Below are 20,123 nucleotides of genomic sequence, written 5' to 3'. Positions count from 1 at the left end.
TTGTCAATGCGCTAAAAGATAAGCCAGGGCAGAAGTGAGTCTTTTAAGCTGTGGTTGAGAAGGGCATAGTGCAAAAAAAGACAAAGCATAGTATGGAAAAGCAGAGCTGCTGTGGACAGGTGCCTGTCACTGCATACTAAGTGTCTTGACAGCAGCATTGCAGTGATAGGTGCTAATGTGTATTGAAGTGCAGAGTGATTTGTAAGTGTATCAGAGATGTGCAGTGATGTTGCTGTCCTGTGCCAATGTTCGTAGGTGTATGTGTGTGGGTGGTAGTGATGGAGAGGAGGTGTGCTGTCCAGGTGTTCGCTGCTCATGCAGCATGGCTGAGATAATGTGAAATACTGTCCACAAAGGGTTAAAGGAGCAAATGCTGAGATAATCACCACTCAACTTCTATGTGGCAGAAGAGCAAATGGGGTACGTGTATATTATAAGATGATACTGCTGATACATGCTGATGTATCAAATCAGCCTCTTGGCACTCAATAGTTAGAATCTCGCTGACATTGAACACTTGTTTGGGAAATGAGTCTTTTTGCTCCTGATGTCAAAGATCCTCATTGGCTTTTTCACATGATTTTTCTCAACTTTCTCACCAACACATGTGTCATTCAGTGCATGAGAAGATTCTGTTCATAGACCTTTAATGATTCAAGCTTCAATTAATTTGTTTTTTAAATTGAAGCAACTAACTTCTCTTATTTGTAGGATAGCCCAGAACTTATTGCCCTGGCAAAGGCAGTGGTGAGCTGCCTTCCTTATCTCCTGCAGACCTGGTGATGTATGTACACCTACAGTGCTGTCAGGAAACGAATTCCAGGGTGCGAGAACAGCAATACGTTTCCAACTAATGGACTGTGTCTTGGAAGGGAATTTGCAGGTGGTAGTTTTCCAATGAATTGGATCCTCTGCTTATTCTAGGTGGTAGGGATTGTATATTTAGAAGGTACTGTCTGAGAAGCCTTCATGAAATATCGCAGTGGATCTTATAGATGGTATTTGTATACAGCTACTGACTATTTGGTGGTGAAAGAAATAAATTTTGAAGGTGCTAGATAGGGTGCCAAAGAACAACATACGCTGCCTTATAGGGTATCAAGCTTCTTGTGTGCTATTGGAACTGGATTATGATGACACTGTGCTTTTTAAGAGGTGTGTTCTGTCCTGTTTCTTACAGAGCGGTGTAGTCACAGCAGTGCCGAAATGGCTCCTCTGGACAGGTAGTCGGTAAACAGCTCTGAGTTTTCCTTGGGTGTTTTCTTTTAAAGTAAGACAAAACAATCATGAGGGGATTTGGTCAGACTTACACGTTAGTTTTGCTTTCAGTTAGTTGAATAGGCTTTTTGCTGGCTGCTGGAGCTGAAAGCTTGAATTCCTTTGCTAGAGTGAAATCTTATTAAGAGAGGCTTCCTCTTTTTCTAAAAAAAAAACAAGGGGCAGATTGTTCCTTTCTACAGGACTGGAGAGAGGCAACACATGAGAGTAATAGCTGTTGCTGAATTGCCTTTGTCAAGGTTGTGTTTATTGGATGTTGAGGAGAAAGTGAGGTCTGCAGATGCTGGAGATCAGAGCTGAAAATGCGTTGCTGGAAAAGCACAGCAGGTCAGGCAGCATCCAGGGAACAGGAGAATCGACGTTTCGGGCATAAAGCCCTTCTATATTGGATCAGTTGATAATTAGTGGTTTAAATAATACACTATATTCTTTAGTATTACAATAGCGTGAAGTAATGCCAATTCTTTTTGTTGTATTTAACTGTAGTGTAAGAATAAATTGTGTTTTGATTTATAGCTTAGTGGTGGTGAAATCAAATCATATCTGGAACACACCACCGAACACTTGCCTTTTTGAAAAAAATTATAAAATTTGGGATCTAGGCTATCACCACAATATACGTTTGGAGGTTTTGGTCTGGTTCATAACAGCACCCGGCTAGGCAAGTCAGGAGTATTTGTTTTCATTTCTGAATTTTGATTTGTAGATGATAGACAGGCACTGAGAAGATTTTCGCCGTTTCAAACTAGCATTATAGTACTTCTTCCAAAATAACAAACATTTATTTCTGCCAAATTATTGCTACTTTCTTCATTGATTAAAATGATTAAACTTATGGAATGTAGTCAGTTGGCATTTGCAGTTATCAATTGAAAATTGTAAAGTCTTAAGATGGACTTGCTACTTTCAATATTTAACATTAATATTTTAATTGTTCATGATTACTGCAGTCATTTTCACTTCAGAAAATCTTGGGTCGTAAAAATATGTGCATCTTTTTAAAATAAAACATTAAAGAATCAACTGATATAGTTCTTCCGACAAGTTTTGAAAATTATGGTTTTAATTAACAATCTAGTTTAAATTTCAGTACGTCATTGAATTCATTTACCTGTGAAATGTTCTCTTCCACATTTTTTGCTTTATTGAACATAAATTTGATTCATGTTAAAATCAAACCAACTATTTGTTAAATTTACATGAAAATGTAACTTTGCAATAATTCTTCATGCATTTCATTTTTTGTCAGTTATGATAAATGAAAGCAAATCTTTCTCACTCCTCCGGAAGGTTAGAACATTCACCAACATTGAAGTATTATTGAGCACTTCCTTAAGTAACAGTTTTATAGTTCTAGCTCTTCTCATAGGCTATCAATCTCTTTTTTGTGATCAATTATTTAATGTGTAATTTTACTTGTAGGCCAAAGTTCAAATAGAAATGAATGAAGGAAATATTTGAATATTATTAAAATTTAGTTTAGTTATGGAAAATTAATCTGTGTTATTAGCTATAAAAATCAGAAACCTAAACTCTTAAAACCAATAATGAGTTTACCAAAAAAATAAATTGAAATAGTTGCACTTTAGCCAATTGCAAAATGCTAAAATCTATTTAATTGGCACAGCATAAATCGCCTCGCTCATATATGAAGATGCATCTTATCCTTGCTGCTGTCATGTCTTTTCATGTAGATATAAGCTGTTTCCACAATGTGTTCCATCTTTTGGATTCCGTCACTTGCTATCACTGACTGACAAGTCAGACAAGTTCAATGCAGAAGTTCAGAAGCAGATGGTATCTCGGAATCGTGATGCACCAGAGGGTGGACTTGATGCAATCCTGCAGGCAGCCGTTTGCAAGGTGAGGAGATTTCATCTGCAGATAGTTTTGCTGTACTGTAGCAACCTGGAAGATGATGTGTGTAACATTGGCCTGGATTTATCTTTCTTTATTGCCAGCGTTGTCTGCTCTTATCTAATATATCTCTGTTCATTTATGTTAATTCTTTCTAGAATTCAAAGGGAGAAAATTCATTCATATAGCTTGAAGCATTATGTTACTACCTACATGGCCAACTCTGTTTTTCACCGATTTTATAATTGAAGAGAATTGGGCTGATATGATAGAAGCCCATGGTATTGCTCCTCCTAGGAGAAATCCACATTATATGTGTTGGGGACAAATTGGATTTGGAATCCAGAGATGGTTAAAATCAGAAGCTTTTTCTTACAAGCAAGCAGGAAAAGGTTCAAACACTTAAGTCTCTCAAAGTACATTTGCCATGAAATTTATTTTATTGATTCTAAGAGAAATCAACACAGCTGGCTTCAAAACATTCTTGGCCTGCTTGTCCATTATATTCTGGAAAGCACATTTTAGTGCATTTGTCAAGCGAGGAAATGGAAAAATACAGAAGTGTCTCAAGGTGAAAATAGCTTTGGTTTTGTCGCCAGTCACTCAATCATTATATTTTCCCCCTTGTGTGATCCTACTAGAAGCAATGCTATGCAGATAAATTTACTTCCCAAAACTTTTAGCTTTATTAGAGTTAACAACCTTTTTGATGAATCTTTGCTTTGTTATTTCACAAAATCAGTTGGGTGCTGGTACCTTAATTGGGATGACTTAAGATGAAGATTGTGAGCTAAATCTTATTCAATGTTAGTACATAGACAATGTTGACTTCCTGGTGACAAATTCCCACGTTGGTCATTAGCTGTGCATTTACATGGTTCTCTTCAATAATATTGAGGAAACCTAGACAAACAATTCAGGTAATGGCCACTGGCATTGCCTGATTTGTGGGATTGATGTAGTGTAAGTAACACCACTTTGAAGCAAACAGTCATGAATATCTTTTCAGCCACATTTTTTCATTTTGCCTACAGCTCAGTGCCAAGAAATTAAATGCTTTTCAGCATGAACTATTCCCAAATTAATTTGAAACGTCTACTTGGTTCAGAGCGAAGTTGAAAATTACTTAGTGTTTTAACTTTTTTGGAAATGCCCATGAGGGTGGAATTGATACAGCTAGAATTAATTTGAGAATCCCTACAGCTTGCAGAGAGACTTTCATCTCTTGCATCCACACTAGATTCAAAAAGATTTCCAAGATGAAATGAATATATCACCCAATCCTCTCAACTAGTTAACTCTTAAAAGGAAATGTAATGACAAGTCACGTTTTAGAACCAAATATGCAACTCTAGCACAGAAACCAAATATTTAGTCCAAGTAGTCTATAACTGTACTTCTCCAGAAAAGCTTTTTCCCGGTCTAATCACTAATCCTACCCTGCCAAAAATCACATGACACTGGGTTTTAGTCGAATAGGGTTATTTGAAACCACAAGCTTTCAGAGTCCAGCTCCTTCCTCAGGTAGCTAATGAGAGAGAATACATTGGACACAGAATTTTTAAGGAAAAGATCAAAGGGTCGTGCAAATTATGTAAATGTATTGAAAAGACTTAGATGGCTATTAAGTCTTTTATCAGTTAGAATGCTTGCAGATTTTGATTGATTCTTATGTAAATCTCAGAATTTCTTTCAAGTCACTGCCCCAAGATAACTTAAGATTTTATCAGTATAAAGGTGACATTTCAGGTCAGACAATGCATTTTAGGTGTGACGCCTTGTTTCAAGTTGAGATCTTCCCTGCACCCCACTTCTCACTTTCAAACAACCATCAAATCTTAAACAGATTATTGTTCGCAGCAAATTACCTAGCCTTCAGGACAACATTGACTACAACACCATGACAGTGCTGTCATGGCAGCCACTGCAAGACGTGCCAAAACATAGACATGGATACTATTGTTATACGTGAGGGCACCACCCACCAGGTGCACAGCAGATACTCATGTGAGTTGGCCAACATTGTCTAACTCACGCTGAGGCATGGTATATTGGCAAAACCATGTGGGTGCTACAACAACAGATGAATGGACCCCATGCAACAATCGCCAGACAGGGGTTTTCTCTCCCAGTGGTGGAATACTTCAGTCGTCAAGGACATTTGACATAGGATCTTCGGGGAAACGTCCTGTAAGGCCGACTTCGGGATATTCAACAACACGGACTTGCGGAGCAAAGACTGATAGTCAAGTTCAGTATCCATGAGAAAGGCCTCGATCAAGATCTTGGGTTTGTGTCACACTACAGGTGACCCCACAACACTACACACCCTAACACACATACATCTTGTTATGAGGATGTGGATGTATTGTACCTTTAATCGAGTTAAAAGCTAGCAGTTACAGCACCAAGTTTTCTTAATAAGATACAATGTAACATGTGATCCAGCTACTAGAGTGGCTAGGGTAGTTAGTTGCCTGGACACAAAAAAACATTTAACTTAGGCAAATAATTCAGTTTAAATTATACCCTGAAAAATACCAAACTCCAATCAAGTTTGAATTGAGTATATCGACAGTCTTAAAAGCCAATGACACAATCCAATGCTTTAGGGGTATAAGACCGGGGAAAATCGAACAGCTGAGAGGAGACCTGCCAAACCAGTGACATCTGTGAACTGCCCAGAAAAATAGCTCTCTTAAAGATACCTTTATCGATCAGTAACCTGTGAAGCAGAATCCCCAAGAAGAAGACCAGAATACAGAGAAGAACTGAAAGCTGCCGGGTTTCCAGATAAGAAGTTTTGTTTAGTAAATGTTAATCGGGAGTTTTATCAGACTAGTATTGTAGAAGGGCAAGGTACAAAATAGGTTAAAGGAAGGAGTTATAAACAGTTGTTAGTTAATTATTCTCTGTTATACTTTAAGAAATAAAGTTGTTATTTTACTTTAACTAGTTATTGGCCTATCGAATTTTCACAGATTACTCCACGGGATAAATCCGTGGAGTAATCTGTGTTGCTGATTTAAAATGTGCAGGAGGGTGACAGTTTGGGGGCTCGTCATCAGGATTTGAATAGATTTTGGGATACGAAAATCCCAGCAGATTTAAACACTTTTTCAAATTAGTGTCCTAGATCTTTAAATAAAACATAGGTGAGTTTAATTTCAGTGACTTGTGGTTGATTTAATTAAAAGTGAGAGAAATGGCTCTTGAAATTACTATAGAGGTTCTGGAATTTGAACATGATTCTCAATTTGCCAAGAAAGTGTAGAAGGAAAGAAAAAGGCCATACTTTTAAAATTAGCAAATAAGTTAGATTTGGGTTGAACCAAGGGCAAAAGTAAAGCTGAAATTGAAAGGGAGTTACTCAAACACTTGTATGCCAGAGAAACCGAGAAGTGCTGTAAAGGTAGAAAATCACAATTGAGGAAAATGGAATTAGAAGATGAATAGAGAGAGGAGAGAGAAAGGGAGTGAGTGGAAAAAGAGAGAGAAAAAAAGAGAGAGAGAAGGTTCTTGGCTGAGCAAAAAGAGAACTTGAACTTGAGGTTGTAACTTAGTCAGCAAAGTCAAGTTAACAGGATGGAGATTAAAAGAGGAAGTGGTAATATATATAAATATGTCAAAATTCTGCCACATTTTGATGAGAAAGATGTTGAAGCCTTTTTTAATTTCATTTGAAACATTGGCTAGGCAGATGGAGTGGTCCAAGGATTTATCAGTAATGAGTTCAGACTAAACTGGTAGGCAGAACTAGTAAGGTATTTGCTACACTGTCAGATGAGGGGTCAAGAGATTATGAAGAGGTTAAACAGTCTATATTAAGTGCTTATGAATTGGTACCAGAAGCATATAGACAGTGGTTCAGAAACACAAAGAAGGAACCAGGTCAGACTTGCGTTGAGTTTGACAGAATTAAACATCGTCATTTTGATCAATGAGTGCGTTCTTTGAAAATAGATAAGACCTTTGAGGCTATAAGAGGGATTATTCTGCTGGCAGAGTTTAAAAACTCACTTTCGGAGATGGTAAGAATTCATGTGATAGAGCAGAAGGTTCAGGACTTGAGAAGGGTAGTAGAGTTAGCAGATGACTACATGTTGGTACATAAGACGAGCTTCTGACCAGAATTTCGTCCTGTGAGGGATAGAAGTTGGGAGAAGGGGAGATCCTACACTACTAAACCAAGGATCAAAAAGAAGTCCAAGAGGGTGGAAAGGAGGTCATAGTCACAGAGATGTACAGCATGGAAACAGACCCTTCGGTCCAACCCGTCCATGCCGACCAGATATCACAACCCAATCTAGTCCCACCTACCAGCACCCGGCCCATATCCCTCCAAACCCTTCCTATTCATATACCCACCCAAATGCCTCTTAAATGTACCAGCCTGTACCACATCCCATGGCAGTTCATTCCATACACATACCACCCTCTGCGTGAAAAAGTTGCCCCTTAGGTCTCTTTTATATCTTTCCCCTCTCACCCTAAACCTATGCCCTCTAGTTCTGGACTCCCTGACCTCAGGGAAAAGACTTTGTCTATTTATCCTATCCATGCCCCTCATAATTTTATAAATCTCTATAAGATCACCCCTCAGCCTCCGACACTCCAGGGAAAACAGCCCCAGCCTGTTCAGCCTCTCCCTGTAGCTCAGATCCTCCAACCCTGGCAACATCATTGTAAATCTTTTCTGAAACCTTTCAAGTTTCACAACATCTTTCCGATAGGAAGGAGACCAGAATTGCACGCAATATTCCAACAGTGGCCTAACCAATGTCCTGTACAGCCACAACAAGACCTCCCAACTCCTGTACTCAATACTCTGACCAATAAAGGAAAGCATACCAAATGCCTTCTTCACTATCCTATCTACCTGCGACTCCACTTTCAAGGAGCTATGAACCTGCACTCCAAGCTCTCTTTGTTCAGCAACACTCCCTAGGACCTTATCATTAAGTGTATAAGTCCTGCTAAGATTTGCTTTCCCAAAATGCAGCACCTCTCATTTATCTGAATTATACTCCATCTGCCACTTCTCAGCCCATAGGCCCATCTGGTCCAGATCCTGTTGTAATCTGAGGTAACCCTCTTCGCTGTCCACTACACCTCCAATTTTGGTGTCATCTGCAAACTTATTAACTGTACATCTTATGCTTGCATCCAAATCATTTATGTAAATGACAAAAAGTAGAGGGCCCAGCACCGATCCTTGTGACACTCCACTGGTCACAGGTCTCCAGTCTGAAAAACAACCCTCCACCACTAGCCTCTGTCTTTTACCTTTAAGCCAGTTCTGTATCCAAATGGCTAGTTCTCCCTGTATTCCATGAGATCTAACCTTGCTAATCAACCTCCCATGGTGAATCTTGTCGAATGCCTTACTGAAGTCCATATAGATCACATCTACTGCTCTGTCCTCATCAATCTTCTTTGTTACTCCTTCAAAAAACTCAATCAAGTTTGTGAGACATGACTTCCCATGCACAAAGCCATGTTGACTATCCCTAATCAGTCCTTGCCTTTCCAAATACATGTACATCCTGTCCCTCAGGATTCCCTCCAACAACCTGCCCTCCACCGAGGTCAGGCTCACTGGTCAATAGTTCCCTGGCTTGTCTTTACTGCCCTTCTTAAACAGTGGTACCTTGTTTGCCAACCTCCAGTCTTCCGGCACCTCACCTGTGACTATTGATGATAGAAAATATCTCAGCAAGAGGCCCAACAATCACTTTTCTCTCGCTTCCCACAGAGTTCTCGGGTACACTTGATCAGGTCCTGGGGATTTATCCACCTTTAACCGTTTCAAGACATCCAGCACTTCCTCCTCTGTAATCTGGACATTTTGCAAGATGTCACCATCTATTTCCCTACAGTCTTTATCTTCCATATCCTTTTCCACAGTAAGTACTGATGCAAAGTATTCATTTAGTATCTCCCCCATTTTTGTGGCTCTACACAAAAGCCTCCTTGCTGATCTTTGAAGGGCCCTATTATCTCCCTAGTTACCCTTTTGTTCTTAATATATTTGTAAAAACCCTTTGGATTCTCCTTAATTCTATTTGCCAAAGCTATCTCATGTCCCCATTTTTCCCTCCTGATTTCCCTCTTAAGGATACCTCGACTTTCTTTATACTCTGTGAAAGGCTTCAGGTGTTTCCACTGGTAAAGTGGGACAGGTAAAGTCACAGTGCTGTTCATTAAAGAAAGGCACTGTGGGAAAAGATGTGGCAAATGAAGCTGAGCCAGTGGCATTAGTGAAGGTAGTAGAGGAGATCCCACTAAGAGCTGAGGAGCTGCAGGAGAGTGCACAACCTAGGCAGGGGCTGGGTATGGAGTTAGTACCTGATCTCTACAAAGAATTTGCCTCTGTGGGTAAAGTTTACTGAAAGAACAGAGGGAGAAGGACAAGAAGTTATAATTTTGAGAGATGCAGGATTTAACCAGTCACTGATAGTAAGAGATGAGTGCATGTGCAGTCTTTTTCTGATTTATTACCCGAGAGTGTGGTAATTTGTGGGATAGATGGACAGAAATTTAGCATTCCCCTATGTAAGATCAGGTTGGAGTTCCAACTTAAGACTGGGGAAGTTACAGTGGGAGTGATTGACAGAGTGTAAGTTCCAGGAATTCTAGAACATAGAACAGTACAGCACAGAACAGGCCCTTCAGCCCACGATGTTGTGCCGACCACTGAACCTCATGTATGCACCCTCAAATTTCTGTGACAATATGCATGTCCAGGAGTCTCTTAAATGTCCCCAATGACCCTGCCTCCACAACTGCTGCTGGCAACGCATTCCATGCTCTCTCAACTCTCTGTGTAAAGAACCCGCCTCTGACATCCCCTCTATACTTTCCTCCAACCAGCTTAAAACTATGACCCCTCGTGTTAGTCATTTCTGCCCTGGGAAATTTTCTCTGGCTATCGACTCTATCTATGCCTCTCATTATCTTGTATACCTCAATTAGGTCCCCTCTTCTCCTCCTTTTCTCCAATGAAAAACGTCCGAGCTCAGTCAACCTCTCTTCATAAGATAAGCCCTCCAGTCCAGGCAGCATCCTGGTAAACCTCCTCTGAACCCTCTCCAAAGCATCCACATCTTTCTTATTATAGGGTGACCAGAACTGGACGCAGAATTCCAAGTGCGGTCTAACCAAAGTTTTATAGAGCTGCAACAAGATTTCACGAATCTTAAATTCAATCCCCCTGTTAATGAAAGCCAAAACACCATATGCTTTCTTAACAACCCTGTCCACTTGGGTGGCCATTTTAAGGGATCTATGTACCTGCACCCCAAGATCCCTCTGTTCCTCCACACTGCCAAGAATCCTATCCTTAATCCTGTACTCAGCTTTCAAATTCGACTTTCCAAAATGCATCACCTCGCATTTATCCAGGTTGAACTCCATCTGCCACCTCTCAGCCCATCTCTGCATCCTGTCAATGTCCCGCTGTAGCCTACAACAGCCCTCTATAATGTCAACGACACCTCCAACCTTTGTGTCATCTGCAAACTTGCTGACCCATCCTTCAATCCCTTCATCCAAGTCATTAATCAAAATTACAAATAATAGAGGCCCAAGGACAGAGCCCTGTGCAACACCACTCACCACAGACTTGCAGGCAGAATATTTTCCTTCTACTACCACTCGCTGTCTTCTGTTGGCCAGCCAATTCTGTATCAAGACAGCTATGTTCCCCTGAATCCCATTCCTCCTGACCTTCTGAATAAGCCTACCATGGGGAACCTTATCAAATGCCTTGCTGAAGTCCATATACACCACATCCACAGCTCGACCCTCATCAACTTTTCTAGTCACATCCTCAAAGAACTCGATGAGGTTTGTGAGGCATGACCTGCCCCCCTCAAAGCCGTGTTGACTGCATTTAATCGAGCCATGCTCTTCCAGATGGTCATAAATCCTATCGCAAAGAATCCTTTCTAACACCTTGCAGACGACAGACGTGAGACTTACTGGTCTGTAATTGCCGGGGATTTCCCTATTTCCTTTCTTGAAGAGAGGAATTACATTTGCCCCTCTCCAGTCCTCAGGTACGACTCCAGTGGAGAGCGAGGATGAAAAGATCTTCGCAAGTGGCGAAGCAATTGCATTTCTCGTTTCCCAAAGCAACCAAGAACGGGCCTGGCGACTTGTCAATCTTAATGTTTGACAACATTTTTAGGACATCAGCTTCCTCTATCTCTATCCATTTCAGCATGCACACCTGCTCTTCAAAGATTTCATTCACTACAAAGTTTGTTTCTTTTGTAAAGACAGAAGCAAAAAACTTATTTAGGGCTTCCCCTATCTCCTCAGACTCCACACACAAATTCCCTATGCTATCCCTGATCGGCCCTACTCTTTCTTTGACCATTCTCTTATTCCTCACATAAGTGTAAAATGCCTTTGGTGTTCTCCCTAATCTGTTCTGCCAAGCCTTTCTCGTGCCCCCTCCTGGCTCTCCTCAGACCATTTTTAAGCTCCTTCCTCGCCTGCCTGTAATCCTGTAGAGCTGAAAATGTGTTGCTGGGAAAGCACAGCAGGTCAGGCAGCATCCAAGGAACAGGAGAATCGACGTTTTGGGCATGAGCCCTTCTTCCTGTAGAGCTGAGCTTGACCCTAGCTTCCTCCACTTTATGTAAGCTACCTTTTTCCTTTTGACAAGAAGCTCCACCGCTCTCGTCATCCAAGGTTCCTTTATCTTACCACTTCTTGCCTCAGAGGGACATATTTATTCATCACTTGCAACAACTGTTCCTTAAACAGTCTCCACGTGTCTATAATGCCTTTACCATGGAACAATTGCTCCCAATCCGTGCTTCCTAACTCATGTCTAATCACATCATAGTTTCCTCTTCCCCAATTAAATATCCTCCCATTTTGCCTAATCCTCTCCTTCTCCATAGCTATGTAGAATGTGAAGCAGTTGTGGTCACTATCACCAAAATGCTCTCCCACCACAAGATCTGATACCTGCCCCGGCTCGTTACCGAGCACTAAGTCTGGAATGGCCTCTCCCCTCATCGGCCTGTCAATGTACTGAGTTAGGAAACACACCTTACAAAAACAGCTCCATTCAAATCTTCTGCTCGAAGGAGGTTCCAATCAATATTGGGAAAGTTAAAGTCACCCATTACAACAACACTACTGCGTCCACACTTTTCCAAAATCTGCCGACCTATTCTTTCTTCCATCTCCCTGCTGCTATTGAGGGGCCTGTAGTAAACCCCTAAAGAGGTGACTGCTCCCTTGCTGTTCCTAATTTCCACCCATACTGACTCGGTAGGCAGATCTTTCTCAACAATGTAAGCTTCTGTAGCTGTGATACCCTCTCTGATTAGTAGTGCTACACACACCCTCCTTTTTTTTCCCCCCTCCCTATTCTTTTAAAATGCTCTAAACCCTGGAACATCCAGCAACCATTCCTGCCCCTCAGAAACCCATGTCTCTGTTATGGCCACAATATCATAGCACCAGGTACTGATCCATGCTCTAAGTTCATCACTTTTATTTCTGATACTCCTTGTGTTAAAGCAAACACACTTTAACTGATCCCTTGGTTCCTTCCCAGGAAAATCCTTCCCACTAGCTGGTCTACATCTTGCTATTGCCTCATCTGCATCAACTCTCACCTCCGGTATACAGCTCAGGTTCCCACCTCCCTGCCATACTAGTTTAAACCCTCTCGAACTACTCGAGCAAACCTTCCACCCAGGACATTGGTCTCCTTCCAGTTCAGATGCAACCTGTCCTTCTTGTACAGGTCCCACCTTCCCCAGAAGGCATCTCAATTATCTACATATCTGAAGTCCTCCCTCCTACACCAGCTGCGCAGCCACGTATTAAGCTGCGCCCGCCCCCTGTTCCTCGCCTCGCTATCTCGTGGCACCGGCAGTAAACTAGAGAAAACTACTCTGTTCGTCCTGCTTTGCAGCTTCCATCCTAACTCCCAGAAATCACTTTTTTTATATCCTCGATCCTTTTCCTGGCTATATCATTAGTGCCAATATGTAACACGATTTCTGGCTGTTCGCCCTCCCCTTTTAGAACCTTATACACCCGATCAGAGACGTCCCGGACCCTGGATTAAGGAGGCAACATACCTTCCGGGAATCCCGATCCTGACCACAAAATCTCTGGTCGATTCCCCTAACTATCGAGTCCCCTACCAAAAGTACTTTTCTATTCTGTCCCCTTCCCCTCAAGAACAAGTATACCGTTTTGGATACTTGTGGGGGGGATGACTTACCAGGGGTAAGCAATGGGGTTCAGGCCTCTGGCACGGAGCCTGTCCCCGTTGCTCAGAAGGGAAGGGTGGAGAAGAGCAGAGCAATAGTTATTGAGGACTCGATTGTTCGGGGCACAGAAAGGCGGTTTTGTGGGGGCGAGAGAGACTCACGTTTGGTATGTTGCCTCCCAGGTGCAAGGGTACGTGACGTCTCTGATCGTGTTTTCCGGGTCCTTAAGGGGGAGGGGGAGCAGTCTGAACTCGTGGTCCTCATTGGCACCAACGACATAGGTAGGAAGTGTGCTGAGGATATTAGACAGGCTTTCAGGGAGCTAGGTTGGAAGCTCAGAGTTAGAACAAACAGAGTTGTTGTCTCTGGTTTGTTACCCGTGCCATGTGATAGAGAGTCGAGGAATAGGGAGAGAGAGAACAGTTAAATGCGTGGCTACAGGGATGGTGCAGGAGGGAGGGATTCCGGTATCTGGATAACTGGGGTTCTTTCTGGGGAAGGTGGGACCTCTATAAACAGGATGGTCTACACCTGAACCTGAGGGGCACCAGTATCCTTGGGGGGAGGTTTGCTAGTGCTCTTGGAGGGGGGGGGTTTAAACTAACTCTGCAGGGGCATGGGAACCTAGACTGTAGCTTTAGGGTGCAGGACCTGGAGTGTAGGGAGGTTAGGAACATGGCATCAATCTCAAAGGAGGGTGCCTGTAAACTGGAAAGTCTTGAAGTGTGTATACTTCAATGCAAGAAGTATACGAAATAAGGTAGGTGAACCTGCAGAGTGGGTTGGTACCTGGGATTTCGATGTTGTGGCTATTACGGAGACATGGGTAGAACAGGGACAGGATTGGCTGTTGCAGGTTCCAGGGTTTAAGTGTTTTAGTAGGGTCAGAGATGGGAGTAAAAGAGGGGGAGGTGTGGCATTGCTTGTCAAAGATAGTATTACAGCGGTGGAAAGGACGATGGATGAAGACTCGCCATCTGAGGTAGTTTGGGCTGAGGTGAGGAATAGGAAAGGTGAGGTCACCCTGTTAGGAGTTTTCTACAGGCCTCCTAATAGTCCTAGAGACGTAGAAGAAAGGATTGCGAGGATGATTCAGGAGAAGAGTGAAAGTAATAGAGTGGTTGTTATGGGGGACTTTAACTTTCCAGATATTGACTGGGAAAGCTATAGCTCGAGTTGGTTAGATGGGTCGGTGTGTGTCCAATGTGTGCAGGAGGGTTTCCTGACACAATATGTAGACAGGCCAACAAGAGGTGAGGCCATACTGGATTTGGTTCTGGGTAACGAACCAGGCCAGGTGTTAGAATTGGAGGTAGGTGAGCATTTTGGGGACAGTGACCATAATTCGGTGACTTTTACTCTAGTGATGGAGAGAGATGAGTGTGAACTGCAGGGCAAGAGTTATAGCTGGGGGCAGGGAAATTATGATGCGGTGAGGCATGACTTAGGATGCGTGGCTTGGAAAAGTAGGCTTCAAGGGAAGGGCGCAATTGATATGTGGAGCTTGTTCAAAAAGCAACTATTGAGTGTCCTTGATAAATATGTACCTGTCAGGCAGGGAGGAAAGGGTCGTGCGAGGGAGCCGTGGCTTAATAAGGAATTGGAATCCCTTGTTAAAGGGAAGAGGGTGGCCTGTGTAAAGATGAGGCATGAAGGTTCAATTGGGGCAATTGAGAGTTATAAGGTAGCCAGGAAGGATCTGAAGAGAGAGCTAAGAGCAGCAAGGAGCGGACATGAAAAGTCCTTAGATGGTAGGATTAGGAAAAACCCAAAGGCTTTCTATAGGTATGTCAGGAATAAAAGAATGACTAGGGTAGGAATAGGTCCAGTCAAGGATAGTAGTGGGAAGTTGCGTGTGGAGGCTGAGGAGATTGGGGAGACACTGAATGAATACTTTTCGTCAGTATTCACTCAGGAACAGGACATTGTTGCCGATGTGAATACTGAGTCACAATTAATTAGAATGGACGACTTTGAGGTATGTAGGGAAGAGGTGTTGGAAATTCTGGAAAGGGTGAAAATAGATAAGTCCCCTGGGGCTGATGGCATTTATCCTAGGATTCTCTGGGAAGCAAGGGAGGAGATTGCAGAGCCATTGGCCTTGATTTTTATGTCCTCGTTGTCTACAGGAATAGTGCCAGAAGACTGGAGGATAGCAAATGTGGTTCCCTTGTTCAAGAAGGGGAGTAGGGATAACCCTAGTAACTATAGGCCGGTGAGTCTCACTTCTGTTGTGGGCAAAATCTTAGAGAGAATTGTAAGGGATAGGATTTATGAACAGCTGGATAGGAATAATGTGATCAAGGGTAGTCAGCATGGTTTTGTGAAGGGCAGGTCGTGTCTCACAAACCTTATTGAATTCTTTGAGAAGGTGACTAAGGAGGTAGATGAGGGTAAAGCGGTAGATGTGGTGTATATGGATTTTAGTAAGGCGTTTGATAAGGTTCCCCATGGTAGGCTACTGCAAAAAATACGGAGGTATGGCATTGAGGGTGAGTTGGAGGTTTGGATTAGGAATTGGCTGGCTGGAAGAAGACAGAGGGTAGTAGTTGATGGTAAAGGTTCATCTTGGAGTGCAGTTACTAGCGGTGTTCCGCAAGGATCTGTTTTGGGACCATTGCTGTTTGTCATTTTTATAAATGACCTGGAGGAGGGGCTAGAAGGTTGGGTGAGCAAGTTTGCGGATGATACGAAAGTCGGAGGAGTTGTTGACAGTGAGGAAGGATGTGTCAGGTTACAGCGGGATATAGATAAGCTGCAGAGCTGGGCAGAAAGGTGGCAAATGGAGTTCAATGTAGGTAAGTGTGAGGTGATTCACTTTGGTAGGTGTAACAAAAAGATGGGGTACTGGGCTAATGGTCGGATACTTGGTAGTGTGGATGAGCAGAGGGATCTTGGTGTCCATGTACACAGATCTCTGAAAGTTGCCACCCAGGTAAATAGTGCGGTGAAGAAGGCATATGGCGTACTGGCTTTTATTGGTAGAGGAATTGAGTTCCGGAGTACTGAGGTCATGTTGCAGTTGTATAAGACTCTGGTGCGGCCGCATCTGGAGTATTGTGTGCAGTTTTGGTCGCCATACTATAGGAAGGATGTGGAGGCACTGGAACGGGTGCAGAGGAGGTTTACCAGGATGCTGCCTGGTATGGTAGGAAGATCGTATGAGGAAAGGCTGAGGCACTTGGGGCTGTTTTCATTGGAGAAAAGAAGGTTTAGGGGTGACTTGATAGAGGTGTACAAGATGATTAGGGGTTTAGATAGGGTTGACCATGAGAACCTTTTTCCACGTATGGAGTCAGCTATTACGAGGGGGCATAGCTGTAAATTAAGGGGTAGTAGGTATAGGACAGATGTTGGGGTAGATTCTTTACTCAGCGAGTCGTGAGTTCATGGAATGCCCTGCCAGTAGCAGTGGTGGACTCTCCCTCTTTATGGGCATTTAAGCGGGCATTGGATAGGCATATGGAGGATAGTAGGCTCATGTAGGTTAGGTGGGCTTGGATCGGCGCAACATCGAGGGCCGAAGGGCCTGTACTGCGCTGTATTTTTCTATGTTCCCTTCTTTGCCAGTGTCAGGCTCAGTGCCAGAGAACTGACTGCTATGGCTTTCCTCTGGTAGGTCATTCTCCCAGCAGTATCCAAAACGGTATACTTATTGCTGAGGGGAATGTCCACAGGGCATCTCTGCACTGTCTGACTGTCCCCTTTCCTCCCCCTAACTGTAACCCATTTATCCTTGTCCTGAGCTTTGGGAGTGACCAACTCCCGGTAACTCCTCTCAATTACCCCCTCAGCCTCCCGACTGATCCGTAGTTCATCCAGCTCCAGCTCCAATTCCCTAACACGGTTTTCCAGGAGCTGGAGTTGGGTGCACTTCCCACAGATGTAGCCAGCGGAGACGTGTGCCATGTCTTCCACCTGCCACATTCTGCAGGAGGAGCAAGCAACTGCCCTAGCATCCATACCCCACTTCTCTGAACACCCACTCAGTACTAGAAAGCTTAGTTCAAGTTGCTATAAAATCAATAACAAACATATTCAATAGAGGAAGTTTAGAATGAACCTTACCTTACGAACTAGGTTAGAGGAGGAGGGCGGGTGGGAGACTCTACAGTTGTAGAGTCTCGGATTTAGCCACCTTGCTGATATATATGGTCACTGCTTTCCTTCCCGGCTGCCCCCTGGTCCTCGTCACTTTCCCCGCTCCTGCTGTGAAAGGGAAAACACCGCTGTCCGCTACCGGTAAGTAATTTTTTTTAAAAATTGCCTTACCTTAGCTGCTGCTCACACTCAAAAATTCAGTTTGTTTTTGGGAATGATTTAGCAGGATCCAAGGTGATAGTGACACCCCTTGTTGTGGAGAAGCCCAAGGAAGACCAAGGAGTTAAAACAGAAATATCCTGCTATTTTCCCAAATTGTGTGGTAACCAGATCCCACCATTATAAGTCACAGTACAAAGCGAAAAGTAAAGAGAAACATGAAGGAACTGAGGTTGAGTTAGTGGATAACTCAACAGCAAGACAAGATAATAAAAAGTATACAGTATATATGTTGATGCATACTCTGAAAAGGAGGCAGTGAATATTCCGGAGGGTTATTATCTGAAAGATAAATTCCTAAGACTGAAATGGAGACCACAGCAGGTTAGTGCAGAGGAGAAATGGGCCAAAGTGTACCAGATTGTGTTGCTGGTAGCATGCAGACAGCAGGTGTCAATGGGTTGAACAAGAACTACCTGTAGGAGGTCACTTCGGGGTATGAAAGATTCAGGTTAAGGTACAAAAACATTTTTACTGGCCTGGAATGCACAAAGCATGTGGTTAACTTTTTGCCGTACGTGTCATCCATGCCAAATGTTAGGTGAGCCACAGGCGGTAATAAAACCAGCACCTTTGTTGCCAATTTCTGCATTTGGAGAACCTTTCACATGGGTTATAATTGATTGTGTAGGTCCCCTCCCAAGAACTAAAAGTGGGAATCAGTATTTGTTAACCATAATGGATATGTCTACCAGATTTCCGGAGGCAATTCCATTACAGAGTATCAAGGCAAAAAAGCTGATAGAGGAGTTAGTAGCTTTCTTCATACGGTATGGACTACCCAGAGAGAGAATCAGTTGGACAAAGAGTTTAAGGAGGTTATGGATAGCTTAGGTATACAGCACTTGACATCCAGTGCGTATCATCCTGAATCCCAGGGAGCTTTAGAAAGGTGGCATCAGACCTTGAAGACCATGTTGAGAGCAAACTGTCAGGATTACCCGAATGATTGGGATAAGGTTATCCCATTTGTATTGTTTGTCATTAGAGATATCCCAAATGAATCTACTCCGTTTACTCCCTTTTGAGTTAATATTCTGTCATGAAGTGAGACACACTTTGAACTTAATTAAAGAAAAATTGACAGGACCAAAGTTGGAGATCTCACACTTAAGATTATGTATCGGAGATGAGGGAGAGACTAAATTGAGTAAGTGTGTTAGCTAAGCAGCACCTAAAGAGGGCATAGTGTCGAATGAAATAGAGGGCAGTTAAATGCTCTGAGAAGTGGACGTTTTCCCGAGGGGATGACGTTAGTACTGTTACCAATGATAGGAGATTGCTTCAGAGCCATGTTTAGTGGTCCCTATCAAATTGAGAAAAAGTTGTCAGGTGAACTATTTAGTAAAGGTGCCAGATAGGAGGAAAAAAGGTATTGGATATGTCATGTGAACATGTTGAAACCCTATTATACTAGAGAGAAAGAACTGAAGAAAGAGGTTTTAGTTACTGCCCTGCAGAGTGAGGAATCAAATCCAGATGATGTGGAATTTGATGTGCCTCAGAATAGATTTAAAAATGAAGACGTCCTTAAGGAGTGGAATAGGTTAGTAAGCTATCTGTCTCAGGAGCATAAAACGCAGTTCAAAGATTAGTTATTGCAGGAGCATATGTAAGAATCAGATGGGGAGGACTAATGCTATTGTACATGAAGTAGACATGGGGAATACTGCTCCAATAAAATAACACCACTATCAGCTCAATCCTTTCAAAGTCAGCCAGGTCCAAATGGAGGTGGAGGCCATGCTCAACGAAGACATAATCGAGCCAAGCCAGAGGGAGTGGAGTTCGCTGATTGTCTTAGTTCCCAAACTGCACAGGACTCGATGATTCTGCGTGGATTATCACCGTTACAAAGTCGGACTCATGTCCAATTCCTAGATTGGAGGACTGTATTAAAAGAGTCAGACAATCCAGTTACATCACCAAATTGGACGTAATGCGTGGTTAGTGGTAGGTGCCTTTATCGGAGACGGCAAACAACATTTCTGCGTTTGTAACCCCAAATGGGCTATATCAGTTTAAAGTGCTGCCCTTTGGAATGAAGAATGCACCCGCCACATTCCAAGGACTCATGAACAGAGTTGTGGCTGGGTTAACAAACTGTGCAGTCTATTTGGATAATGTAGTGGTCTTTAGTAAGTCCTGGAAAGATCACATGGTACAGTTGGAAGAGTTCTTTGAACAACTACGAGAAGCAAAACTGGTGATAAACTTCAATAAAACTGAATTCGTGAAAGCAGAGGTGACATTCTTAGGACATAACATTGGTCATGGAAGGTTGACCCCACGGAACACAAAGATGAAGGATATCAAGGAATTTCAATGACCAACCTCTAAGAAAGAGGTGCTTCGATTCTTAGGACTCAGCGGATTCAGTCGGAAGTTTGTTCCAAACTTCAGCAGTGTTGTGGCACCGTT

The 20,123-nt window shown here is 42.8% G+C and overlaps 1 protein-coding gene across 6 annotated transcripts in view; it reads left to right on the top strand.

Annotated features, from left to right (window-relative positions):
- The window catches only part of itgb5 (integrin, beta 5), a 142,056-nt gene that overhangs the window by 25,893 nt on the left and 96,040 nt on the right, over positions 1–20,123 (top strand). For all 6 annotated transcript variants that reach the window (XR_015757708.1, XM_087989118.1, XM_043693954.2 and 3 more), the window contains one exon: positions 2,973–3,141. Coding sequence is in view for 5 of the 6 variants with exons in the window: in XM_087989118.1 (XP_087845244.1) it covers positions 2,973–3,141 (169 nt within the window). In the remaining variant the exon portion in view is untranslated. The remainder of the gene's footprint in view (positions 1–2,972; positions 3,142–20,123) is intronic.

This window comes from Chiloscyllium plagiosum, unplaced genomic scaffold (genome assembly GCF_037043375.1).
Source record: "Chiloscyllium plagiosum isolate Xiang-an unplaced genomic scaffold, Cpla_swu_hap1 HiC_scaffold_7, whole genome shotgun sequence".
NCBI lineage: Eukaryota > Metazoa > Chordata > Chondrichthyes > Orectolobiformes > Hemiscylliidae > Chiloscyllium > Chiloscyllium plagiosum.
The sequence above is the reverse complement of the archived record's forward strand: the minus strand, read 5'-3'. Positions and strand labels throughout refer to the sequence as shown.